The sequence below is a fragment of the Chlamydotis macqueenii genome, chromosome 7 (assembly GCF_036417535.1).
Source record: "Chlamydotis macqueenii isolate bChlMac1 chromosome 7, bChlMac1.mat, whole genome shotgun sequence".
NCBI classification, from domain to species: Eukaryota; Metazoa; Chordata; class Aves; order Otidiformes; family Otididae; genus Chlamydotis; species Chlamydotis macqueenii.
In genome coordinates, this window is record NC_141562.1 from 19,131,532 (window position 1) to 19,158,158 (window position 26,627).

At 50.8% G+C, this 26,627-nt stretch overlaps 1 protein-coding gene across 1 annotated transcript; it reads right to left on the minus strand.

Moving 5' to 3' along the window:
* Positions 1–6,414: 6,414 nt before the first annotated feature.
* On the minus strand, positions 6,415–25,360 carry SCD (stearoyl-CoA desaturase). The gene is made up of 6 exons (XM_086751741.1): positions 24,952–25,360; positions 20,903–21,188; positions 13,133–13,263; positions 9,544–9,749; positions 8,048–8,280; positions 6,415–6,790 (listed from the first exon to the last, which is right to left on the minus strand). Exons 1-6 carry the CDS (start codon positions 24,976–24,978, stop codon positions 6,591–6,593), a joined length of 1,083 nt encoding a protein of 360 aa, XP_086607867.1. The 5' UTR covers positions 24,979–25,360; the 3' UTR covers positions 6,415–6,590.
* Positions 25,361–26,627: the final 1,267 nt, after the last annotated feature.

Here is a 26,627-nt window from a genome sequence, read left to right on the forward strand (position 1 = left end):
CCATTATGAAATACTGTTTGTTCTGCAGTGATGTATTTTCCCATGCAGTTTAAAAAGAAATAAAGTACATAGTTTACAGGTTGCTTTTTTAGTTAAGAATTCCAAGTAAGGGAAGATTTGATTGTTTTCATGTTAACGCCAGCTTTCAATACACAGTTATGTAATGACCAGATTCATAACACAACCAACATTTATGTGTATGAAAATCATATTATTTTTAAGCATCTTTCCCAAATCTATGTATCCTGCTTTATGACTGATGCTTGTGTGTGCATGTGTTTATATTTGTATACATATTTGAGTGTGACCATGTGTGTCCACACGCATACTGGATTATAACTTTTTGTCTCCTGGGTGTTTCATACCGTCTTTTCAAAGCTAAAACCGGAGCTCTTTGTCAAATGAAAGCTGAGGTGCCTGTACCCATGACTTCAGGACCCGACGCTTTGTGAGAAAAGCACCAACGCGGGGGGCAGCTGGAGATGATTGCGCTGGATTAGAGGGGGCAACAGGAGAGCCGAGGGCTGCCCCCTCCGAGAGGGTATCTGCTGCTTTCCTGGCACCCTGCTCCGCTTTGCCCTCTGGCAGCCCGGGAGCGGCAGGCGATCAGCCGGGGGCAGCGCTGCCCGCAGACACCGGTGGGTGAAACCCCTCCGACCGCCGCGGGGCTCAGCGGGGATGCTGATTTCAGACCGGGTTTTCCCGGGGGGGGGGGGGGGTCGCGTCACGGCGGGGCGTGGGCCGGGGCCGGGGCGGGGCGGGGGCCCGGTGCCGTGGCGCAGGCGGAGGCGCGGCGCCGGCGGCGGGGCCGGGGCGCGGATTGGGCCGGGCGGGATCAGACAAGGGCTGCGCGGCGCGGATTGGCCCTGCCGGGGTCAGGAGCTGTGGGCTGCTGTGCGCGCCCGGCCGCCGCGCTCCCGCGGCCGTGGGGTGACCGCCAGTAACCCTCAGGGAAACTCAGCCTACTTGGTTTGGTTTGCTTTTTTTTTTTTTTTTTTTTTTTCCTTCTCCTTTCCCGTCCGTTTTTGTGCACCGTCAGCCGTTTGCGGCTGTGCCGCAGCGGGCGGCCCCGCGACGGGGGGGCGGGGTGGGGAAGGGGGGGAATGTGCGTGGCCGGGCCGTGTAGCTGGGCGTTAAGCAGATGCCCCCCGCTCCATCCATCCATCTGACAGGCAGGGCTGCTGCGGTGCCACCTCCTCCACGTGCTCCCCTGGGACTTCGTTGACCCCACTCGCCAGGAGGTGCCCGCAGCCTTTCTGGGGTCCCAGAAAGTTGGAACTGCTTTTTTGTCGCTGTGGTGGGAGCCCGTTCCCGGAGGAACTGCTGCCCTCCCCGCGTCCGGGGTTCTGGGCTGGGGATGCTGCCCTCCTCGCAGCTGTGGTCACTGCACCCCGGCTGTGGGGAGAGGATTACAGCTGGGGCCTGGATCCCCGCCCCGCACCCCCCCAACCACCTTGGCATCGCTTGCGTCCGGGGTCGGAAGATGCAGCAACCCCTCCACCTGGCTGCTGACAGCCAGCCCGCCGCCCTCCCTGCGCTCCCTCGGCCGGGTCCGAACAAGCAGTCTCTTGTTTGCCTGCCCTCTCCTACCCAGCGGAGCTGGCTGGCACCTTAACCGTTCCCCTCCCTCCCCTGGCAGGTGGGAGATCTTCAGGGAAGTCAAGCTGGGGTACATAGGAATTGCAACCCTAATTCCCAGATTGCATAGGAAACCGGGAGCAATAATTGTGCATGAAACACTGCCAGGCAACAAGCTAAAAAATGCTGAGCTGGTGCTGCTGAAGTGCTTGATAGTATGGGAAAACATATTTTCAGCAAGGGATTTAATGACAGCCTTTAAGGAAGAGGGAGAGGCCAACATCCAAGTTCTACTCTCATTAAATCCAGACAGAGGGGTCATTAACTTTATTTTTAGGCTTGGCTGAATAATCAGGAGGTTTGAGATTTACCTTCTCTGTTTCACTGGAGGGGCTGTGCTGGCATAGCTGGGATCAAAAGTGCACTGGATTAGCAGAAGCAGCACCTCTCTGTCACTTCCAGGGATGTATTTCTGTGACAGGAGCATTTCCACACATCTCATTGCCTGGGCTGGTTGTGCCCCTCCAGGTGGGAGAACAAGGCTGTGGAACAGCCCAGACCTTCTTCCCGAATAACCGTTTTCTCCCTCCCTCCCTCCTGCAGGCACATGCTCCACACTCTCCCCTGCGTTCTCGTTTGCAGTGCTCCGGCTCTGGCCTTCCAACCCAAAGGGCTTTCCAGCAGCAGAAGCTGCAGCTGGAAAACCAAGTGTGGGCCAATTTTGTCAAGGAATTCAGCATGCTGGCTGTGAGGAGCTGGCTACGCCAGCGAACATGAGCTGGCTCGTCGATCCCCGGGGTTCTGCAGTTGGTAAAGTTCCTTGCAAACAAGGCCATCCCCTCTGCCTGCTCCCGCATGGAGCAAGCTGGTGACAGGCAGAGATGGCTTTATTCGCCGCTGTGATCGGATATTTGAAAGGCAGTTGGGTGGGGGAACAGGGAAATGAACATCAATTAAAGTGAGACTGGGTCCGGGGATTTCCCCCTTCTTCTTTCACTTCCCTCCAGCTGCAAAAGGGGAGGCAGAGCAGGGACGCTCACTCTTGCAGGACAAAAAATTCCCCCTCGCTGAGGTTAATGAACCCGCCTGATGCGGTGGAGGCCGTGCCCAGCAGACAGGCTGCCGGTATTACGTGTTATGCTGCATGTATATCCCTCAGCCGCAAGGCTCTGGCAAGAGGCCCTGGCTGGAATTAACCTGCAGTAACCCCGCAGCACAGGAGCAGCCTTGGCAGGGCGTGCTGCCCAGGATGCGCGGAGTATGAAAGCCACTATAATCCACTCATTCACGGCTCTTAAAGAGCCAGAATTTTTTTTTTTCCTGGTTCTCCTGGAAGGGAGGAGGTTTTGGAAACAGTCTCCATCCCGATGGGGCTTCGTGTGCTTTACGAAGCCTGGTCCACCATGTCATCACTCCAACAAGTTTTAAAGTAACATTTTTATTATGAACAAATAAAATTTCAGATCAGCACAACCAGATGTCTGTTTCCATATTAGTAGAAATTATTTCAAAAAGGTTTTTTTTTCTTTTCCAGTACACAAAACAGAGATACTACTATGCAGAAATCCCTAAGCTGTGAAAAATCTTATCCTACTCACATTTCAACAGTGACAGAGCTTAGACAATGTGCAGATTCAACTTTCCAATCCTTCCCTGAACACCCAACACTTGGACATCTGCTCTTCACAATACCAGCGGGGCTGGGAACGGTTTTGGAAAACAAACCAGTCCATGCTTCTGCCAGCAGCGGTGTGCGTGTGGTACGTACGCCTCCCTCCTCCGCACACAGCCGGTCGGCAGCGAGCCTCACCACATCCCTGGGAGGCAGGGCATAATCACCGTTACAGATAGGGAAACTGAGGCACGGAGAGCTTTTAAGTGACTTTGTCCCAAATCACGCAGGGAGCAAGTAGCTCAGCCACAAATGGGTCCAAGGAGAACGGCTGCTCTAGCCATGAGGTCCCACTGCTGCCTTCTCTGCTTCCACCTCTCACAGACTCATTTAAGCTAAACATACAGACGACGCGTCCAGGATACAAACATGCCACCAAAAATATATATATATTTATAGTTGTGTATATATATATCTCAAACAAAGTTCTACTTAAAGTGTTGTATCTGTTTCTTAATCTAACAAAAATTCTAACTCAAATACATTCAAAATCACCTGCACCCACAGTTCAATGTAGGCAATTAAATAATTAAGAAACCCCTCAAATGTTCGTAATTCTGAAAAAAAAAAAAGAAAAAAATACGGCAAATAGCTGTCAATACTCCTATGTATATTAAAGAAAGATTTAAGGCACCCAGAGATATTTGCCAATCTACCTTTAAAGTGACTGGGCAAACACCAGGACTGTTTGGTTACTGCTCCTCAGCTTCCACTCTAATTCCAGATTCTGGATCTAAATCAGGACTTGAAATTTGAAAGGAACCCTTGATGTCAAACCCTGCTTCTCTGCTGAGAGGATGTGAACTATTGCAGCATGTCACAGCACGCTTCTCTACTGTAGGGTATGTTACACAACACATTCAGGACACCAGGAGCAAGGAAATAATTCTCCCCACCTTCTCCCCTCCCCAGACCCCTTTCAAATTACTGACTGGAGCAAATTCATCCTCTCTGGAGGCTTCCATCAGTTTAGAAGGGTTTAGACTAGAGCAAAGTCAGCTCACAATTACAGAGCTAATGGTGTTTCTCTTTTTTTTTTTGAGGGCTTTTTTTTTTTTTTTTTTTAAGAAAAAATCATAGAATACGGTTCTAGCCACAGCCCCTTTGCCCCAATCAGCCCACAGGCAGCCTTGAGCCTTGGAGCAGTAAGGATGCTGCCTCCTGACACGGAGAGCTGAAGGGCTCCCTGCTTCCTTCCTCCCTGTTGTGGTCTCCAGCCGAGGTATATCGCTCCTAATGGCTCAGAACCTTGAAGGGTCCCGTTGCTGGGCAAGAACAAGCCTGTGGTGGTGGCAGGGAGGGGAAAGGAGAGGAGAACTTCTTTTCTGAGTAACAAGCATTCTTTTGTTAAGGAGGGCATCCCAGAGCTGTCCTGGCTCCTGGCGAGTTTTGCAGCAGCAGGAGCAAGCAAAGCTGCAGAGACTTGATCTCGTGAGCCTGCCTGGCTGCTGTCGGCATACGCTCTGTCTCTGCCCAACCCGGCCTGCCTGAATATGGGAGATGCTGCAAACCCTACTCCAACATCACCTCGTTCCAGCCACCTCTTACACTTTCCTCCAGCTCCATTTGATGCATTTAAGCAACAAAACCAATACTATTGCTACAACTAATAATAATAATAATAAAAATTAATAACAATGGGGAGAGTTAAGGGGCAAAAAAGCATGTTCAGCCCACTGCGGGGCTTGGGACCACGATGCCTAGAACCTAAGCCACTGCTTGAACTCAAGCTGCGATCTCTGCAACTTGCAGGAAACAACACCCACAAGGACGTTTTCCCCCAGCACACCCTCCAGCTACGTGCCCACACCAGCTCGGTGATATAACTGACCTTTCCACAGGCTCAGCCGCCCTTGTGGCCTGCCATGCCAGTGATGGAGAGAGGTGGCAAGATGGCTTGCCAAGAGGGCCAGGAGGCAAGCTAAGGGACTAACAAGGAGCTGCTTTTGCCTTCCCTTCCCGCTCCCCCAGGAGTGCCTCACAGTCCCACAGAGGAGCAGGGACCTGCAAACCGCCACAGTGGACCCTGGGCAGGAAAGCTCAGAGGCAGCCCATGCCGGTGGCAGTGTTTCATCTCAGAGGTCTTGACTCCCTCGAGGCCCCTGTGCTCCAGTGTTGGTGTTTCTCAGGCACTTGATAACCAACTGAGCAGAGCCCAGGAAGATGGGGAGGCCTGCTCCCACGGACACCCTCACCCCTTCCTATGCAGGCAGGCTCTCCCTTATCCGGTCCCTGTGCTCAGCATAGCATGCGGATCCGCAGGGCAGGAACGGACACCAGGACATCCGCCTGCCACCCAGCAGGGACCCTGTTCCTCCAGCACATAAAGCAGCTTAACTCAGCAGTGGAGCTTTGGTTTACATCCTTGTCTCCCTCTTCATTTTGGGTGAAGTCCCATTTGCCGGCAAAAATCTCAGTGGCGTCAGTGAACAAAACCACCCTGGGCCAGTGCCACCCCACGGCAGCTGTGTCTGTCCCCTTCCTCGCTGTGGCTCTCCAAAGGGGCCATGGAGCCCAGACACAGGCCCTGCCTGCCGTCCCTGGTGGCATGAGGCACAGCGGGTAGCGCAGGGAGGGAGGCTGTGATGCCAGAGGAAGGAGGTAATAAGGCCAGCAAGGCTCCCACTCCAGCACCTGCTGCTGCCACCAGACGCCCCTGGTCACCAGCGGACCTGGCTAGGGCTCTGAGAGAGTCTGGGGGTTCTCCCCTCCCCAGCCAGAGAAGCTGTGTGGTGAGGAAGGAGGGGAAAACACTCCCCAAGAGACGTCTTGAAAATAGACAACTCTCCAATGGTAAGGGAAGGGGACAGGGCTGCCCAGTTTAGCCACACCACGTGTGTCAGCAGCCCTTGAGAAAGGAGGAGGGACAGAGGAAGAAGTTTTAGGGGAAAGACGGTGGGGAGAGAGTAACTAACTTTGGCTCAACTCCTCAGCTGGCTGGTACAGGTTTCCCTTAACTCCATGGCACGTAGCCGGCTGTGATGGGCCTTCCTGGGCTGCTTCCTACCAGCTCCCCTGCCAGGGAGAGACCAGGACGATGTAAAGTGGGAGACAGGGGAGAGGGGCTGGAGAGAAGGAACAGAAAGGAGAAGAAGGAAAGGGGTGGCTTTGCGTTATAAAGGCAGAGTTCTAGATCTTAAATACATCACATAAAATACAGCATGGGAGGGGGGTTAAAACTCATTATCATTATCTTAAGCAAACTGCTAGCATTATTCAGTAGTTAGTAAACAGAACATTAAACCTTTGTCCAGCGTGTTCAGAGGGGTCAGGAAGGGAGAAAGGGGGAAAAAAAGCAGGAAGGAGAGGTGTGGATATGTGTGGGAAGGGGAGCAGGAGCTCAGCCACTCTTGTGACTCCCATCTCCAGTCCGCATTTTACGAGCCAGGATGACCTCCTTGGAGACCTTCTTGCGATCGCTGGCCAGCCCCAGGAGGCACATGAGGTCGATGAAGGCTGTGGTTATGTTGAAGCGCCAGCCAAACTCACTGGTGGAGTAGTCGTAGGGGAAGGTGTGGTGGTAGTTGTGGAAGCCTTCTCCTGCAAAACACGACCAGGGAGAGGATGTTGCAGGTGACTGCAACAGGTGACTGTAGGTGATTGCCCCTTTCTCTTGGCCCAAAGCACCACATTCCTGAAACAAGGTCTGGATTGAGTCCAGACTCCTCTCTCCTCTCAGCCCTCTACAATCATCTACCTCTCTACAATCATCTATCCCATCTTATTTGGGTGTGGTCCAGCATGCCCGTGCTGGCCTGAGTGAGGCAATGACAATCATAGAGGACCTACAGTGCTTTAGAGGAAAACGAGTGTGTGGCAAAGAACTGGGAAAGGCTCTGGCTCACTCACTACACCAAAACACCAAGGGAATCCCACCAGCTTTTCCTCTGCCACCAAGAAAAACCTTCTAGTATTGGTTGAGCTACCAGCTAGGCCTGCAGCAAGTCCCCTCATGCCAGATCAATCAATACTCCTACAACACTGGCAGTCCTAATGCCAAAATCCAAAGGGCATTTCCAGATTGCAATAATGCAGACAGACTTCTACTAAGCAATCTGCCCCAGTCAGCCACCCTCTGCTCTGCAAACTGTTAATGCTGGCTTCAGTGCTCACGCCTCCAGTGACATCGGCTCGACTCCTGCTCCTACCCCTCTGAGCCTCTGCAGTTCAAATCTCTCCCTACTGAAAATCCAGGAGCAGATCCTTCAGTCAGGGAAATCAGTGCAGCCCCAGTGACATACAGTGATGCAAACCAGCTGAGGATTTGGGCTTGGGAGAACAGATCAGGGCAAATGCTGACCCTGAGATGTACTTTCCCCGGTCCCCAAAATTTCAGGAAAACACATGAGATGATCTGGCTTGTTGCATCCTCAAGTACCCCCAAAATCACCAGCTGCACTGAGAACATGTCCAAATGTGCACCTGCTGGTTTTCAACTTGAAAAATGTAAGCCAGATAAACAGAGACTGCAGTGCACATTTTTCAGTCTGGTGAATGGGGCAGAGAGACCTTCGAGCAGGGTAAATAAAATATTGCTATTGAGATAAGGAGGTGCTAAGTGCAGCACAGTCCTTTCCAGCCTGGAGAGAGGCTGGTGGGAGCTGATAACCCCACTGCCCTTGTGTACTCACTGTCCAGCCTGGGAAACACCCCCAGATGCAAAGGCTGGATGGCAAGGGTACAGGGCAAAATGGGGACATGTGGATTCACAGAAATTCCAAGAAGCAGCGGCAGGACCAAGGGGCAATCGCCACTCTACAGTCTACCCGCACCAAAAGACAAGGATGCTGAACATACCTAGGGCCCCCAGGCTGACCAGGGGGTTCTCCCGTGGGTTGATGTGCTGATCATACGGCCGGTTGCCAAACATGTGAGCAGCACTGTTCACCAGCCAAGTGGCATTGAGCCCTATGGCGTAGCGCAGGATGGTTGGAATGAAGAAGCTGATGACGATGGATTCATCCCAGAAGTACCAGGGCACTACAGTGGGCATTGTGAAGCACAGCAACACCACCGAGGGCTTGTAGTATCTGGAAAGGAAGGGACCAAGAGGAAAGTGCTCAGTGGCAGCAGCAGGACAGGAAGGCTCAGTTCAGTCCTCCCTTCAGAGGATTCATGCTCAGCTGTACAGAGAGAATCAAGTGTAGAAATACCTCACCCCTGAGCCTTGCATTGTTTGCCCTGGATGCATAGAAGTCATTCCTGGAGACTCCCAAGTTTTATCACCAGGCAGGAGACTTGGACTAAACTCCTGCTCTCCATGTCTCAATTTCGCATGTGCACAAAGAAATTTCCCTGTCACCATAAGTCCAGACACCAGCCCCTGCTTTTGGCTTCATCTTTCATTTGCTTCTCAGTTATGCTGGTCCCCATAAAGGCAACCTCAGGCTTGCAGAGTCCCACTGAAGATCCCTTCTCCAGCTCTGGCCCAGTGCTGCAACTCCTCCTTGCAGACTTGGCTCTGCCTACCAATACACCCCACTGACAACTGCAAGCAAGGGATGCTTGCCCCGTCAAAAAGATGAGCATGTGGGGTCTCTCACACTGGAGGGATGGGAGTGGAGGAAGCTGAACCACTCTGATGACCCACAAGAAAAATCCCAGACACAGAAAGGAAGAGGGCCAAAAACCTTGTTTAGTTCATCTGGGACTGAGCTAGGGACCTCCCAAGTGAGGGTGGTTACTGTAAGGGTTCAGTCCCCCATCCCTGCAGCCCTGGTAACAGGCTCACCTCTGCTGGGTATCAGTCCCAGTACAGCCCCAGACTCCTGAGAGACAGTCCGTCCAAAAGGCACCAGTGAATCAAGACTGTCCTTCCCAGTGACTGCCTCTCTCATGTCCCCATTTTCAACTCCTTCACCACACTGTTTCCAGGAGACTAATGGGAGCGGGGCAGAAGGTGTACCACAGCGTCTCCAAGGGTGGCCCAGAGGCACCTATGGGTGGTGGGCTCTGCGCCAGCCAAAGCAGCAGCTGGGCTGTGGACAGGCAAGGATGGAGGTGGGAAGCTTAGCCTGCTGCTGGCAAGATGTTACAGGGTAGGCAGGCAAGAAAGGGGTGTGGGAGGCCTGGAGGTAGCACTAGCTCCTAAATACTTCCTATAGGAGAGGCACAGCTGATTTCTCACAGTTCTTCTCACAGCAAAGCCTCAGGCAGACTAAAGATTCACATTTCTCATGTGATGCCCTCAATCCCCTCATGTTCCATCAAAGGCCGTTGGGGTCCCCAGCCCATTTGTGAGGTCCCTGCTCTGTCCCACACAGCTCTGTTCTGGGGCTCACCCCACTACTCACCTCCGCTGGAACATCACCACTTTGTCAGCCTTTATGTCGCTCAGGTCCAGCTTCTGGCCCTTCTCTATGACATCCGGGTGCTTGCGCACCAGCAGCCAGCCGATGTGGGAGAAGAAGAAGCCCCGCATGGCATTGTGAGGGTCCGCATCTGTCTCAGAGAACTTGTGATGGACACGGTGGTCCCGGACCCACTCGTAGATGTCATTCTGCAAGGCAACAGGAGCAGAGACTTAGAGCCAGGGCTGGAGATGTTCAAATTCACAAAAGGCCTAAAACATTTAGACACCTGAATCTCATTGACCTGAACTCGTATCAGTCACTTTATCTTACCACTTCAATTTTGTTTGAAATCTGGTTCTTTGGTGGCCTGCCTTTTCTCTTTGTTTTAATTGGTTAACTTTAGGCTTTGGTTTGCACATGCTCTACAGCATCACAGGCTCTGATTGGTCAGTCTGTTCCCCCACCCCTGCAATAGCCAGCCCTCATTGGCCAGTCAGTGCCTCCTCCCTCACAGGCTCAGCTCTTGTTGGTCACTTGTCCTCATCCCTACATGGTGCCAGCTGGGATTGATCAACCTGCCCCTTCCCTCTGCCCTGACATTTTCCATGGGTCAACCTGCCTTGGTTTTCCTGGGATTAGCAAATCAGATCTGTTTAACTTGGGGGTGAGTTTTTAAACTTTTTTTTTCCTTGGAAATCAAATGCTTTTTAAACGAAGGACTCTCTTTAGAAATAGAATAAACACACCATTTCAAGGACAATTATAAAAAATACCTCCCTTCAGACCCATAACCATTCTGTTTAAGCTGCAAAATCAATAGTTTGGAAAATGTCAAAACTTTGATCATTTCATCATTTGCATTAAGAAATGATTGTTTTGACTAGTTTTAAGAATAGATTTTAATAAGCCTGTACTCATTCCTTTACATCAAGATTTTTATGTGCTTAAAGCCATGTATTACATCATCCTAGAAAACATGAAACAGAGATCCAAGCACACCTCTGTTGCCTGTATTGCACAAGATGCTCCTTAATCTCATAAGCACATAGGACTTTTCCTCAAAACACTTTTAAGGCGGGGAAGCGGCATAATCATCCCTATTTCTTGCCTGGAAAGACCATGTGACTTATCCACACAGGGAGCTTGTAGCAGAGACACAATTTCTCAAGTCCGTCTCAAGTGCTGTAACCACTCCTCATCCAACTGAGATAAAATTATTTACCTGCGGGCCATGCAATAAGGCAAGGATAGACATGGGCCAGAATTCAACTCTCACTTGTTTCCAAATGCTGCAAACTGCTGCCTGCCTTCCAGCCAAATCCTGAGCACCTCCAAGTATCACCAGCCCTCATTGATGTTAGCTGGAGCTTGGTCACTCAGCATCCCCTCAGAAGAGGGTGGCCCAGCAGCCTTCCCTATCTAGTAAGCAGATAAACACAGCCAGCACCTATGCTGGAAATGTTTCACCTGTGATGCAAAGTCTCTTTCACATCCCGGACCCTACACAGCATCACATAACATGAGAAATTCCAGCCTGAAAGCTGACAGAGAGCATGGGTTTACACATCTGGGGAGGCTTTCCCTGTCTCCCGGAAATCCTTCTGCTGGAGGTACGGGGCACAAGTTTGGAAAGAGACTATGTACCCCAGGCTAGAGTGCCTCATCCACCACACCCTCTGCAAAACCACAAATCAGAGGTCTCAAAGTTGAAGAGTCAGAATCTTGACCCAAACTTTAGCACTTATTTTTTCTACAGATCTTGTTTTGGGACCACCTTCAAACTGTAACCTTGTCTGAAAAGCATGGCTTTCTGAGACCAGCAAGCAGAGGCTAGGAGAATGCCTCCTTCCTTGGGAGTTTCCAGCTACGGGCTATAACCAGGAGAGCTTCTGCTGTGCTGCAGCTGCTGGGTCTTGCAGGTGGAGGAGCCAACTAGGGCTCCTAGAATTCCCAAATTAGCTGAAATCACAAGCAGCAGCCAACAGGCATTTTCTGGAGGACCTCAGATAAGATTATCTATAGTCTTCTCTGGCCTTAAAAGTTACCAGTCTGACCTTAGAGCTGCTGCCACTAACAGGAATGAGGTAAATTGGAAATGGACCTTCTCTTGATCTCATTGAAAGTAACTACTAAAAAAATAAAATCCATGTACTGAATTTTCAGTAAAACTTTGGATTATTTCCTATTGAAGCTGAAATATCTGTCTGTCTCTCACCTTTGTCTATTCCTATCCCCTACAGCAATAGCTCAGCAAATTCTTTCCCCCTCTGCCCTATAACCCTGTGAAAGATGGTCTTTGTGTGGGACTAGCCAATGCACAGCAAACCATCCCGCTCCCTTGCTGAGTGCTGGACCAGTAGCTGGAATCAGCAGCTTGGTCCTTCCTCTTCCTCATGAAATACTCTGGTTTGTTACTAACAGAGAACAGGAAAGTGAATCGTGTTTTAGAAAAGCTGAAAAAAACCTCCCCACTCTGTTCTGATTACCTGTCAATTAAGCGATATCCTCTACGGCTACACAGAGGGGAAAGGGAGATAAATACCTCTAAAATACCTGGTCCACTTGGGCTTTACCCATCCCCCATACCTCAGCTGGAGAATTACTTAGGGGCACAGCACTGATACTTTTCTGCTTACCTTCTAGCAGAGTCTTCTGGACCCTGCCACCCTCCCAAGTCTTCCCACACACAAACAAGCCCTGCATGAAGTCCCTTCAGTTAGAGGACAGAGTGCTGCTAGAGCTGCCTCACAGCAGCAAATCTGGGAGACCACCAGGATTTTTCTGTGCCATGCCAATCTGGGTTTTCACTCTAACTTCTAAAGGGCCATCTCTGCTACTTTCTACAATTCCTAAGGACTTCCCCATTTGCTTTGTGGACTGAAGTACTCTCGTGAGTGATTAAGCAATATCCTCAGGTGATTATCAGCTGCCTGCAGTCACTTGTGCCACTCTGAATGGGCCCAACCCTTCTCTCCCTAAAACATTACTGACCTGGGATGACTCTCTGGAAGCCAGTGTGTAACAGGTGTGTAACAGTTATAACAAGTACATAATCTTATAACAGGGTTATTCCTAAATATCATTCTTCCAAACCAGAGAAGCATCATCCTAACTGCATCATTTCAACAAATTCTTGGTCTTTCTGCAGCAGCAAATTCCACAGCCTGGTTCCGTGGGCTGTGCGGATGTCTCCCCCCCTCATCAGCCCTGCAGCAAAAGGAGGGTGAGGCAAGCCAAACACCAGGAGAGCACTTAGCACTTCCACACCTTTTTCACAGGACCTGGAGCAACCACAGGGAGACCACACCTCCAGGGAAGGGTACATTCCTGCTTTGGAGAGCTTTCCTACCCCTGGTCTTGGCCAACAGTCCTCTCCCCACTCAGTTCATCTCAGAGTCATCCTCTGACAAGGTGAAGACAACGAGATGGACTTTAGCACCACAGTGTTAGATGGAAAGGGCAGATTGTTTCCTAACAAGAGGTAGTAGGAGAGAAGAACCTCTCAATCAGCTTGTGCTCCACATCTGAGACAGAGATTGAGGGGAGGACTTCCTTCTGAGGACCAGTGGCACACTGAGGAGGTGCTTACCTGGAAGGCTATGGAGTTTGCAATAGTCAAGAAGATGCGCAGGGGCAGCGTGGCTTTGTAGGACCGATGGCTCCAGAGGCGGTGAGATCCAGCTGTTATCCCCAGAGCACTCACCAGGAAACACAGAAGGGCTAGAGAGGAAAAGAAAGTGTTGGAGCAGTTAGAGAAAATCAGCCTGCAACAAAGTTTCAGGCAGAGCAACACAAAGGCAGGCCTTCCCCCAAAGCTGTGTAAGCAAGAGAGGAGAGCACAGACTGGGGCAATAAAAATCACTATCAGAGTGCCCAAGCTGCCACAAGCTTTCTAAGCAACATGGGGCAAATCACTTCAACTCTTCATCTCTGACAAGGGAGGAGGCTCCCCCTTACAAGACGTGTCACAAGGATTGGTTCTTCAGCATAGTGCCATCTGTCATGGTGCAGGATCATCAAAGTTGTATAAAGGGACTGCTTCCATATGGCCCTGTGGTAACAGCTCTGGAATCCACCAGGGAACAGCTTCCTTCTTTCCTCCCACCCCAAATAATAAAGTCTTGCTTTCCTATCTCACCACTCCCCACTAAATCTCTTTTGCATTCTTTTTTACGTAGAGGTGGTAGATGATCTTGCAGTTCTTCAGAAGAAAAAAAACTCAAGCCCAGGGTTAGGCTTCTGTTCTGCTCCCTTTCTGAGCAGAAGCTGGCTAGAAAAAGATCTGACCTACCATCCCACTGAAGCCTTGGCTTCACCTTCAGCTCCACCACTGACTTAAAATCTGCCCAGAGGCTTCCATTCCCAGGGTCTTTTTGATCCCTGCCTCTGCTCAGCTCCTGCACCATTTACGGAAGGCAACTCCAAGGCCAACAACTCACTGCAAGCTGTGCCCATGGCAGAGGCAGACGTTGCTGGGCCCAGTTGAGCTTTGAGGCTGCTTCATGCGTCCCCTCTCCACACAGGTCAGAAGAAATTCCTTGGCCCTCTGGCAGCTATCAAAAAACCACATCCCTCTCCCTCTGGATCATGTGTTTATGTCTGCCCTGGTCTGTGTGTTCCCACATGTCCTTCTGGGTCCTCTGAATTTAACCTGAGTTCCAGCATCTGGTCCTAGAACTGAAATGGAGAGACAACCCCAATAGGGTCATAGAAGCATTACTCTAGGAAGCTGGGGATAAGAAGAAAACTGGATCTGAAAATTAACTTTCTCTAGGAAGGAAGGGTCAGGAAGTTTGGCTGAAAGATGGAGGGCATTCAACAGATGGTTTGCCCTGCAAGCTAAGACACTGAGAGGGAAGAGTGCGCATCTGTGCATAGGACAACTTGATCGACCTTCAGTTCCCTGGGGAAAGGGATACCTTCTTCCCCTTTCCCCAGGGGAAACTCTTTCCTTGGTATAAATTTGCAGATTTCAGCCAATTGGATCAATAATGAAAACAGCTCCTTATTCTTGCAAGCGTGGATAGGAATTGTTGGTATGCATTCAGTCCAGCCAAACGGCTCTAATCAAGCTTATCTTGAACTCAGAGAATAGATACACTGCCAGAAACTTGTCTGGAATCAGAGATCTGAGACATGTGCAAGGCACTGTCGCCCTGTTCTTTCATTCAAAATAATCCAGGCTTTATTTCCTATCTTCTTCTGCTCCCTCTTCCTTCTGTCACCTCCTTTTTGTTTTTCTACATTCCAAACCTAATCTCTTATCCACTAAAAGCCAGTCTCAGCTGATTTAGCATCCTCTCCTGGCCCCTTAAACTTGCATGAACCCTCTTCACTCCCATCCTGCTGTGTAACAGTGACCTTCCCTGTCTGCTGATCTGACCGTGACTTCCCATCTTCATCTTCTGCCTTGGCTTCCCTGCCTGCTGCCAAATGCAGTGCAAGCCTTGGAGCAGCACACCTCCGCCTCTTGTCACCCAGCACCTCTGCAGAGGAGCCAAGCAGTTGCTGGTCATAGCTGCTTTATAGAGCATGAGGAAGGATGAAAACGCATGCAAATGCAGCAGGATCCAGCCTTTGCAAGAGACAATGGAGCTAAGCAAAGCTCACAAAGCTGGACAAACCTAGAAGGGGAGAAGGGAAGGATGCTGGAGCAGGGCTTTTGGTTCAGGTCTCCCTTTGGCCCTCCTTACAGGAAAGTACTTGAAGGTCTCACCCAGCCCCATGATGCTGACTTGAAAGTTATGAACCAGCTCACGAGCAGTTCCCTGTTGGTTTTAGATTTTAAGACTCATCTTAAATCTGCCACTATCCCCACAGATTCATACAGAAGAGCAAACCTTGAAAAAGCACCTAACATATGACTCTGATTTGCAGAACCTCTCTGGCCTCAGATACTGCAATAACAACGAAATCCGCTCCTGGATGTTTCAGATGCTTCCTACTAGCGGCAGAAGCGTGACTCAATCACCATTCTTCCTCGAACATAAGCAGCTATACCCTGTAAACCGCATTTCATACAACCTTTGGGCAACTTCATAGCTATGGTGCACACCTCAGTAGCTGAAGTATTTTTCCAAGGGTGAAAATCAGTTTATGGCAGAGCTGAAAACAGCATCCAGGAGTCTGGATTTAACCTCCAACCTATACAGATGCTATGAGAAACACCAGACAGGGAGTCTGTGGAAAACAACATCAGCTTGCAATGGATGTAGTGGGCAAATTGCTGGGGAAAGAGCCCAGCTCTCCACTGTGGGGCAAGTAGGCATGAGTTAAAGGTGCACTGGGGACAGAAATGAATTTTGCAATCTTTCATGATCTTCAATGGCACTAGAAAGTTAAATGCCAGATTAGGTGAATATAGGCCCTATTTATAGCCCTGAGTTCAGGCTTCCCTCTCTAGTGGAATCCTCACATGCTGACTGGGAATTTTTTGGTTAAAAGAGGCCTCCAAGAAGATGACTCTGGCTGAGGACTGTGGTATTTAAGCTTTGCAAGAAAGAAACTGATCTGTATCTCTTTTATAGAGGCAATTCTCAGAATTTGCCTGTGGATATCCCCCTCGGGAAAAGATGACACCAGCAGTGAAGACATATCAGCAAGCACAAGGAATGACAGAAGAGATGTGGTGGGGACACTGACAGAACCAGAAACCAGACAACCCAGTACTTGCTTTCGGGTAGCCTCAATTGAAAGCTTTTTTAAAAAACTTAGAAGAGTACCCACTGCTTTCAGGTGGGGTATAGAACAGTCATGGCCTTCATCCAAAGCCCATGAACCTCAGCAGCTTGTGTTGACTTCTCTTGGAGCTGCATGCCAGGTCACTACAACAGAGACAAGTCTCCAATTATAATCCTGTGCTGCCTTGCCTCTTGCCCATATACAACAGCCATAGTTTACCTAAGGAGCAGACACCTTCTGTGGGAAAGGAGCTGATTCTCAGTCTATGCATACATGGCACCCAGCTCCATGGAAACCCAAACCCTACTTGGGGACTATCAGCCATACCTATGAATTGTTGTGACAGTGACAGGATATGAACAATAAGATTGAAAAGCCTGGTGGAAAATAGAAGAATCTAGCACCCTAATGATTCAGAGGGTTCATTCCCACAACAGGTACATTGATGATCATTGCATAGCCAGGGAATGAGCATTTCACAGGGAAGGAAGAAAAAAATCTCATCCAAGATGATCCACTAGGAATGAAATTGAAAGATAACGTGAAATATAGTAGCACAGATTTTCACAGGTGCCTTGTGAGCTGCCCCAAACTGAAGGACTTAAGGACTCCATCAGCTGAGGTTTCAGTCATCTTCCAGACCATGCTCTGAAGTACCCAAGATCCAAAAGACTGTCAGCTCACAGGTGATGTTCCCAATGACCAATTCAACTGGAATACAAAGAATTATGACCACTGGCAGTAATATGCACTCAGTGCTCCAAAAATTAAACCCAAAACATTACAGATTCCGTCATGTCTATATGACTCACCAGCCTTTACCTCTTCAGGGCCCAGATTCAGACCTCCAGTTATAATGGGAAGCCAGGAATGTGCTAAAGGCATTGTCACCTGCAGTCAACACCAAGGATGTTTACATGAAGAGGTGTCCCTGCTCCAGCAGGTGTCCTTGAGCTTCTGCTCAATGCAAGGGAAAACCACAGCTTTAGACTGTTCCCTCGTTGCCTCCCAGCCCCTGCTTGCCAGGTGGATCATCCTGCTCTCAGGAGAAAAATACCAAGAGCAAGGAAACGTGTGCAGGCTGCATAAGGGGAACAGTGTTTAGGAGGAGCAATAGGAGCTATTGTTGCTAAAACCTAACTTCCCTATCTGGCAAAATCAGAAGTTCCCCCCAACACTCAGAGGAGAAGCACACCACCTGCTAGTTAAGCCTGGAGAGGATACTAAGTGGGGAGGTGTTGCCAGCAGTAGTCTTGATGGGAAAGTAACAAAAAACTTCTGTATGTATTTTGCTGGACACATCCCTGGGAGCAGTACTGACTGAGAGTTGCCTAAATTATCCAGCAAGATTCTCTTTGGTCCAAAGCAGCAGCAACAAACAATGGTATCAACCCATGTTGCTGCCCACACGGGCAATCTCGGGAGCTGCGGTGTTGTCAGAGCACCACGTTGAGAGGAACGTTTAATGTTAATAGAGATTATTGGCCAGGACAACAAGGGTTAACACAAATATTATTGGTCTGCTGCACCCACGGGCCAGGAAGACAACCTGCAAATCATGTTTTCAGGGAGACTCAGAGCAGCTAGAGGAGAAACTGTCAATCACCTTTGCACCCTGCCCTTCCAGACTCAATCTCTATGCTCTTTGGCAAAGGACGTGAAATCTGCCCATAATCCCCCAAAAAACTGCACAAGGCTTTGTCAAGTGCAGTGGAGAAGACAGTATATAAAAGGGGAGCTGGCTAGAAAGCCATAGTGCTGGAAGGGCTTGGAGAGCTCTTGTTCTGGTGAGCTCTCACCTGATCAACAGCCCTGGCTCGTTCTGGGAAGCTCTGTACCAGAAAGAGATCAGGGGATACAATGCACACAGCAACGCAGAACAGCAAACAATGATGAAGGCAGGGCTGGAGAGCTTGAGAGACAAAGAGGAATTAGCACACAGAGAAACGAAAACAAAAGAGGACACAGTTACCAATATAACTGGTTTCAGAGGGACAGGAACATCAAGGAGACGTGGCCTGGATGAAGAGGGTGTAAGCAGAGGATTGCTCCTTATAATAAAATATAGAAGGTAGATCAGCTATCAGGCACCACAGCTGCCTGCAGCATCACAGCAGAGAACATCTGGGGCCATGTTAATTTTACATTATATGTATACAGCCTAAGGAAGGAATGATCTGAAAAACAAAGAGAGGAAGAAGCAAAAACCCCAGTAGCTCTAGAACTACCACTGAGAGAGCTGCTTTGCCGTGAGCCCGTGGTGTATTGCCAGGAGCAACGCAAGTTTCTGCTGCTCTATCCTTGTGTGAAAACGGGAACTGTAGTCCTCTCCTTGCTACCAGGGGGTGCTGGGAAAATAACAGCAAGTCACTGAGATGACAGCCACAGGTGCCGTGTATGTGCTAAAGAAAGGTACGAACTGAGAAAAGAGCAAGAAGGAGCAAGAAGCCTTGCTGAGAAGCCAGATGTGTGGAGGATCAGAGTATCCCAGTTCCAGTCAGCACTGGAGGAGACTGGACTATAGGGGAAAGCTCTGACTTGCCTGCAGGGTGCAGGGAAGAGTGGTCCTTTCCTAGAACAAGTGCCAGGGATGCAGGACAGGGAGCTCTGTGGAGCTACTCCAGCTTTGGTAAAGCAGGATGGATCTTCAGCCAGCCCAAACCAGTGCAATTCCCCCAAACTCTGTGACCTTCTCCCATTCCCAGAGCATCCATCACTCCAGAAGCCACCGAGGAATCTCGCAGTGCCTCACAGTGGCAGGAGAGCAACTGGCAGAGTCACAGCAAAGTTGACTGAGGGAGGAGAGCAAGAGGGGCTGGCATCAGGTAAAAAGCAAGGCAGACTCCCACAAAATGCCATGGGATGCCATACAGACATCCTGAACAGGCACATGGTTGCAAAGACACTGCCTCAGAGAACATTTTGGGGCAAGGTGGGGCTTAGCAGAATGCAAAGCAGCATTAACCTTCTGGATCAAGATGCTCAAGCCCACTTAAGTATCTCAAGGAAGCTCAAGGGAGAAGGGCTGGATGGATCTGGAAATCACCGTGCATCTCAGCAGCTGGAAATGAAACCAGTAAATCCGACTCACCTTTTCCCTCCTCCTTGCCTCAAAGCCCTGAGGATATGTGGCTGGAGTTGGAGGACCCAGGCTGTCAGCTCAATGAGTGAAAGAAACCAGCAGCCCCTGCTGAGCCTCCACCTGAAAGCCTGGGGATGGGACCCACAGAGCAGGACCGAGAGACCTGAAACACTCTCCAAGGTTGTGCTGAGGCTGCATGTTCTGCCCAGCCCTGCTAGCCTGGGGAACAGCTCAGCCTGTCAGGTTTTCAGAAGGGAAAGGCCCAGCAAAGTCTTTCATAACGGCCCCTCAAAAGGCCATGCTGGCTGCACAGGGACCATGTTGGTGCCTCTGCTTTTGCAGATGCTGTAGCCAGCCTCCGCCTGACTCCTGTGGCCTCCAGCGATGCTCATCCTTTAGGCCTCTGCCTGTAAGAAGCTGCGGTGGTCCAGGAGGGAAAGAGTCAGCCTGGCCATCCAGGGAGCCATCTCTTTCCCAATCTGGTTGTCATGTTTGTTGCTCACAGCCATCATGAGGACAGACTTTGAGAGCATGACAAACCAGGTGGACCTCTCCAGGGCCTGTCCACAGCTGGCTTGGCCAGGACTCTGCTCCCAGACGAGCACTTTACAGGAGCGCTGCTGAAACCAAAAGCCATGCCAGCAGGTCTCAAATCAGACTGTTGTTTTTTGTTTCAGGATGCTGTTTCACAGGAAGGCAGGGGCTGGATGCAATCTCTTGACCTCCCCACTGGGAACCATTTGGCTTCTGGACTCCTCAGGGGTCCACACAAAGGCTCGTGGAAAGCGAGGCTCCCCTGCAGCTTGGGCCCTGGGCCCAGCTGCCTTTCAAGCAGTCAAAGGAGAAGTTTGGTTCCTACCCAGGGCAAGGTCTCTGAGAAAGGGGAGCTTCGCCTAGCTACCTTCTGCTGGGTTGTGCTTTCCAATGGAATTTGCTGCCTGGAGAGATGCTTATTTATTTTTCGAAAGTTGTCAGGCTTAGTTCCGGGATGATGGGGGCTAATCTGTGCTTTTGTAAGAATGATAAAAGACCTGAGCTTCAGATTTAACTCTTGACTTTTATCTTCAGCACAACCGTATTTTGTCTCTTTCTCCTAATATACATGTGGGGGCTCTGCAGGATTTGTCCTGCCTTGCTAAGGACAGGAATGGTTCTTGTCTTTGGGCAGCAGCCTCATGCCAAATAATGCCCTGTACCTTGCCTCCCCAGCCACACCTTGAAATGCTCTTGCTAGCACCTCTCTTCCTAACTTTCTGGGGCCGTCACAGTACTCCATCAGACATTTTCTGTACTTCACCCCAGAAGTAGCTGCACATTCAGGTGTGGCCTACTTCCAAGCCTAATGCCTGTGCCTTAGAAGTTTACTCTTCAAGCAGTCAAACAGTCCTCTGCCAAATCCTCCCTTCTCATGCATGGTCTTACAAGAGACACCAGCAAGCCCTCCCACAGCTTGCTACAAAGGTGACTGAGTAGCTTCTTCTAACAGAAGACCTCCGCTTCCTTCCTTCTCCCTGAGTCTGTGGGCCTGAAGGGAAAAAATACCACCCAACAAACAGGTTTGCAGATGCCAGGAAACAAGTGGAGGAACATGCTTACCCCATGCCAACGTCTGGATCTTTGCAGAAGGTATCAGCGTCAACCCAAATATGGCTCCTAGATGCAGCAGGCTCATGAGGATGATATTCCTCCAGACATATCGCATGGGGGGCTTGGGACCCTCCTTCTCCCGGTAGGTCTCATCAAAGATATCATCTACCATGCCCCGATCTCCTGCCAAGTCCTCATGATTGAGTAAGTCCTTCTCCATGACGGCATCCCCATTCCTGGTCACCCGGGAGGTGACGGTGCCAACAGCAGTGGTGCTGGGAGTGGAGGAGAATTCCTTGGAGAGGCGGCAATGGACATTTTCAAGAAAGGAAAAAGGGAAAACAAAACAAGAAGTTGGTGATTATCAATGCAGGGAATTGAAATACAAGCAGCTAGGCTGGCAGTACCAAGACTTCCAGCCTGTAGTTTCCCTGGCAAGCTCCACTCTTTCAGCTGAGCCCTTGGCACCAGGAAGAGCCGGCTCTGGCCCCACCGAGTCATGGCCTGAAAGGGAGGGGGCCTGATCTTTCTGGAAAGAGGAGGTGTATGGTGGACAGGGTGCAGAAAGTAAAGTAAAAGACTTGAAAGCCAGTACTTTTTTTCCACCAGTGGCTCTAGTGAGATCATTTGCAGGCTGCAAGGATTTTCATTTTCCTTCAGTTTTATTAGTAGGCGTTTTTAGGTGGGCTTGTGCATAAGCAGATGCAATAAAGGAAATCTTGTGAATGAACAAAGAGGTGGGAGAGGAATACAGTCTGAAACACGGTTTTATTATAAATCATTGGGCTTCTCCTGATATCCTGCCTGTTTGTGTCACCCTACATCAGGAATAGCCACAGGGGAACTCCTCTGGGGTGCCTCCTTATTTCCCCCTGCCTCACCTTCCAGGCTGGAATATGGCAAGACCAACACGCTTGGAGATCATCAGATGGAAGCAGTCGAGCAGCGTGTGCTTCCAGTTAGACTCCTATCCCACGGCTGCTGCTGAGGTTCTTATCTCTCTCCCGCTTTCCACCCACAGGCAAACGGAGGCACGGGAAGACAATCCTCTGACCCAAGGCCACCAGCACGCAGAGAGGAAGTTTTAAGCAGCGAGCTGGCTCAGTCTGGCTCTCAGTTCCCTCCTGTAACTGTGACACACCATTCCCTCTGCATACGCTTGTTTGCCCTGGCTGAGTGACAGCCTGCCTGATCTGTCATGCGTGACGAAAGGAGCAGGCAGGACTGACTCTAATGAGACAGGTCACTGAACCCTGCATCACCGATTTCCATCTCCATCATGACAGCCACGTGCTTGCTGGTGCTCGCAGCCCTTTGTCAGAGCTGAGCCCAAGCGCTCAACTGGGCTCGACCCTGGGGGTGCCATGCATGTGGGATGCGAGGGGTGGGAGGGCATGCAGCCCCCATCCCCTCACCTCCCGGGAACCTGCCCGAAGGACACGTCCATCGTGGCCCGTGCCACTGCCTCCACGTGCGAAGGGGCACTAAAGGCCAGCCAGCAGGAACGGGACAGCTGGGACCATGGGAGGGAGCGTGGCCAAGCTGGAAAAGCTCCTTTCCCAATAGAAATCTCTCCTAAATTAACACCAGATTCCCACCCAGGCACCCAGGATCCACAAAAGACCACCGTCCTGCCATGGCCTAGTTTCCTGAGGCAGGCATTAAAATCAGGCCAGGCAGCTTACGTGGCCACCCCAACTCCTCCCTTTCCCAAGGGTAGGAACTAGAGGGTTACAGACATACCTTCCTACAGGGAGGGGCTGCCAAAGCTGAAAGATTCCCTATATTTGGGAAGTAAAATGATCTCTACAGAGGGAGCCCTCTAAGTTTTTCCTTCTGGAACCAAAGGTTAGAAAGGAAAAAAACCTGGACACGAAGTATCCTGCTGCTTTCTCTGAACCCAGGCAGCTGCTGAGCTTGGGACCAGCTTCCTCTGCATCCCAGCTCTAGGCTGTGTCTGCCTGCTTTCCTAATTAATGTTTTGAGGGTAGGATACTCTGAGCTGCTGGAGAATTTAGAGGCAATTCCCCCCCCTCTCCCCCCCCAAAAGAGCCATGAGAAATGGCTTCTGATCTAGAGATTAGGCAAGGAAAAGTTCTGCCCATTCCAAAGTGTCAGATATTCTCATCCGTCATTTTGGCAAGAAGGCACAGTTTTCTTCCTTGGCTGGAAGACAATCTACCAAAAAGACCTAAGACTTGTCTATGCAGGAAAAATTCCCAGCAGAGATCTGGTGGTATAATTAGATGGGTAACCCTCCCCATATGGACATGCTGCTTCCAGAGGAAGAATGTGGGGTTGGAGTTGCATTTTTCTTCTCCGCGATAGCTTATGTCACTGTCAAAGTTACACGGGGGCAAAGGAGGAGGAGGGAGAGCACAAAGGAAACAGCAGAGAGGAAAAAAACCTCTTCTTCCAGAGTCATAGTAGTCATAGGACAAATTTTACCACCATACCTATGCTGCTGGAATTACACTGATATAATTGAACTGGTCATTTCTCACATGTAAACTAACCTTAAATCAAAAGGGCTATAAAGCAGCGGTTAAACACAGCTCCACCGTTACAGACTTGGTGGGGGGAGCATGGGGGAAAGAGGGAGGGAGTGTGGGCAGCTATTTAGCTGGAGACTGGGGAAATGAGGAGGAAAGAAAGAGGATTTTTAACCTGTTATGGCCATAGCAGCTCCTGCAGCTTCTACTGAGGAAAACGGGATGGGGATTGATGTAGGGTCTAGAGCCGAGAGGGGGAGGAGGCCAGCTAAATCATTTTCATTTCTGAATGACTTTGCAGCTCTCATCTGCAGAACAGATGTGTTCCCCCATCTCCACACGTCTCCCCCCCGCCCCATACCCTACCAGTATTGAACACGCCATAGGTGATCCTGGCACCCAGCCAGTTTACACAACCAACTGCAGCACAAAGGCTCCAGCACCGGGTTCAGCCTAGGGGCCCCAGGGCTCTCCATCTCAGGTCCAGTATATTGGAAAATTCCCAACGTGGCCCAGGGACAGGATTCTTTCCAGCCTCTGGATATGCCTCAAAATACATGCCAAGACCGTGAAATGTGGTCTGAGCACACTGTCCTTGGCATCCGTTTTGGGTGGGGAAAGGAGTAAAGTTCTTTACATCACAGCATCCCTGGAAGGTCATGGCACCTGCACAAAAAGACCAGGGGAGACTCTGCATGCTGCCAGGCAAGACAGCAGGGCTGTGATTTACCTCCACTCCTTGGCACAGCCAGAAGAGGGATGGATAAGAAGGCGTGAGCAGGAATACCAGAACCGAGCCCTTGCCTCCCCTTGAGCAAAGGGTGGCTGCCAGGAGGGGCAGAAAAAAAATATTAAAATCTCTAAAGATTCAACAGCTCTATGTATCTTCCTGGTGCTGGGTTGTTATTCAGACCTTCTTATGCCAAAACTGGGCAGTCTCCCTATTGTATGTTTGCTTGGCTCAGGCAATGCCGACACAGTCATTCATTTCATCTGGGCAGCTGGCCACTTTCACCTTGCATCTGTCCTAGAGACGCTCCCTGCTGCAATAACATTTGTCTTAAAAACGCTGCAAGTGAAAGCCCTTCCTTATTAAAAAGGAAAAATAAATAAATAAATAAATAGATCACAGTCTGAACGTTATGAAAACCCCCGCGATCTCTTGGCACAAAAGATCTTCCTGAATATCCCTTACCAGCATGGCTGGGTGGATGTTTTTAAGACAAACCTGTATTTTATACTCGGTCTATCCCAGGGCACAGGCTCCGGGGAGCCCGTATCCCCGCTACATCCACGGGCTCCCGGTGAGGCTCGTGTGATGCCTTAGGTCAGCACCGAATGACTTCGCCTCACGACTGAGAAGCGGCACAGAGAGGACACACGCACACACACATGTGTGTCCATGCGTGTGTGCGTGCGTGCACGGACACGCGTGGATGCCCAGACCTTTGTTCCCCCTCCCCTAAGACAGCAGCAGTGCAGCACTGCCGGAGCCGCGGGGATGAAGGAGGAAGGGGCGAGGGGAAGCACCCGCACCCCCGGGCCCGCCGGCAGCCCCCCGCTTACCTCCTCCTGCAGCAAGTGCGCAGGCATGGGGCTGCCCGGTCTGTGCTCCCCGGCGGCGGTACGCAGATGCGGCGGTACGCGGGCGCGGAGGTCCCCGGCGGCGGCGGTGGCGGCGGGAGAAGGCTGGCGCTTGTCGGCCCCTCGCCCGGCGAGCTGTGCGGTTCGGGGAGGCGGGCGCCGAGGTATTTAAGCGGGGCTGCTCGCTCGGTGGCTGGCGGGGCCGGGCTCTCTGCGCCCCGGCCTCCCGGTGACCCCCTGCCCGCGGCGGGGATGCGCGGGGTCAGCGCGGCGGGGGCCCGGCTCTCCGTGTGCCTGGGAGGGGAGGGGCGGCTGGGCGGGCCGGGGGGCGGGAGGAAGGATGCTGAAGAAGAGGAGGATGGCGAGAGCCAGGCTCTCTCATGATGCCTGGCTGCTTTTTTTAATTCTTTTTTTTTTTTTTTCCTCTTTTTTTTTTTTCTCTCCCTCTCGCGAGCCGATTGGCTGCGGGAAATTTGGTGCCACCTCGGCCTGCCCTCGCCATTGGCTGCCCGCAATCTGCTGTTCGCTCCCCGCGGCACGCACCCTGCGCGCCCGCCGCTGCCTGCGCGCCCGGCTCCGCGTATAGGTGCGCGCCCCCCGCGGGGGCTGCCCCCCGTGAAAGAAGAGGCGCTAGAGCGGTGTTGGGGAGCGGGGAAGGAGGGGGGCCTCGGCGTCAAACATCTACTGTGTATAGGGGATCTGTATGGGGGGCGTTTTGTACACATATGTATGTGTAACTTACACATCTCTGGAAAGAAAAGCACACCCACAACTGTGTCCGGATCAGCATGTGTATCTGGATAGGCGTTCATCTCGATATGCGAGATCAGTCTGGAAAATGTTGGCTGTAAAGTTTTAAAAAGAATCCTGGCCGTTTCCCACCAGAAAACATCCTCTTTTGGCGGAGAGTGGAAGGAAAAAGGAGCAGCTCAGTTTGCTATCAGTTATTTTCCATAACACCCTCCTCGCTAGCCAGTAATGCCAGCAACAGGAAAATCCACAGGAAAATCCCAAGGAGACCTTCACCATTAAAAGTGAGAAAGAGGGCCCTTACAAATAAAACCTTGCTTGTGGTGGCTCTCCCAATCCCACCATGTCGGCACTGTGCCAGGCACCCTCAGCCGTTCAGCACCAAGGCTCGGGGTGCCCTGGTGCCGTCACCCCAGCCAGGACCTGTTTCAGCTCCTTCCCCCACTCATGGTGTGTCCCGTGTTCAATCTCTGCCCCTCACTGACACATGAGTCATTCTGGGAGTGGAACGGAGATGTCAAAAGCCATTTTGAAGTGTGCCCATATGCCCTTACACATATCTTGTCCAGGCAGCTATCCTGTGGCAATGGAGCTGATCACACGAGGTGCAGACGGGCAACCAAGATCTTGCAGAGTCCGTCCCTGGGCTGGTCCTGCTTGGATCAGCAGGGCTGGTTCAAGTAGCAGCTGTCAAAAGTGAGCGGCATTGTAATCACTGGGAGGGAAAAGTGACAATGAAAAATAACAGTAGTCCAGTTGTTCTCTGGACATAGAGTGCACAGCAAAGGGGGAAAAAAATATGTCTCTCCTTTTTAATTTCACAGTGATGGATGGAGAGCTCTGAGAAGAGTCTGTGTTTTAGTTTTACATTAGGAACTCGAGCCTTGCCTACTTTCTGAGACACAGTA

What these genes read in the sequence shown, in the direction of transcription:
- SCD (XM_086751741.1), bottom strand. Translation starts at nt 24,978, where the DNA reads ATGCCTGCGCACTTGCTGCAGGAGGAG. An exon ending in CGCACTTGCTGCAGGAGGAG is followed by an intron (nt 21,189 to 24,951) that starts GTAAGCGGGGGG and finishes CGCCTCTCCAAG; the next exon opens with GAATTCTCCTCCACTCCCAG. An exon ending in CAAACTCCATAGCCTTCCAG is followed by an intron (nt 9,750 to 13,132) that starts GTAAGCACCTCC and finishes GTTGCCTTGCAG; the next exon opens with AATGACATCTACGAGTGGGT.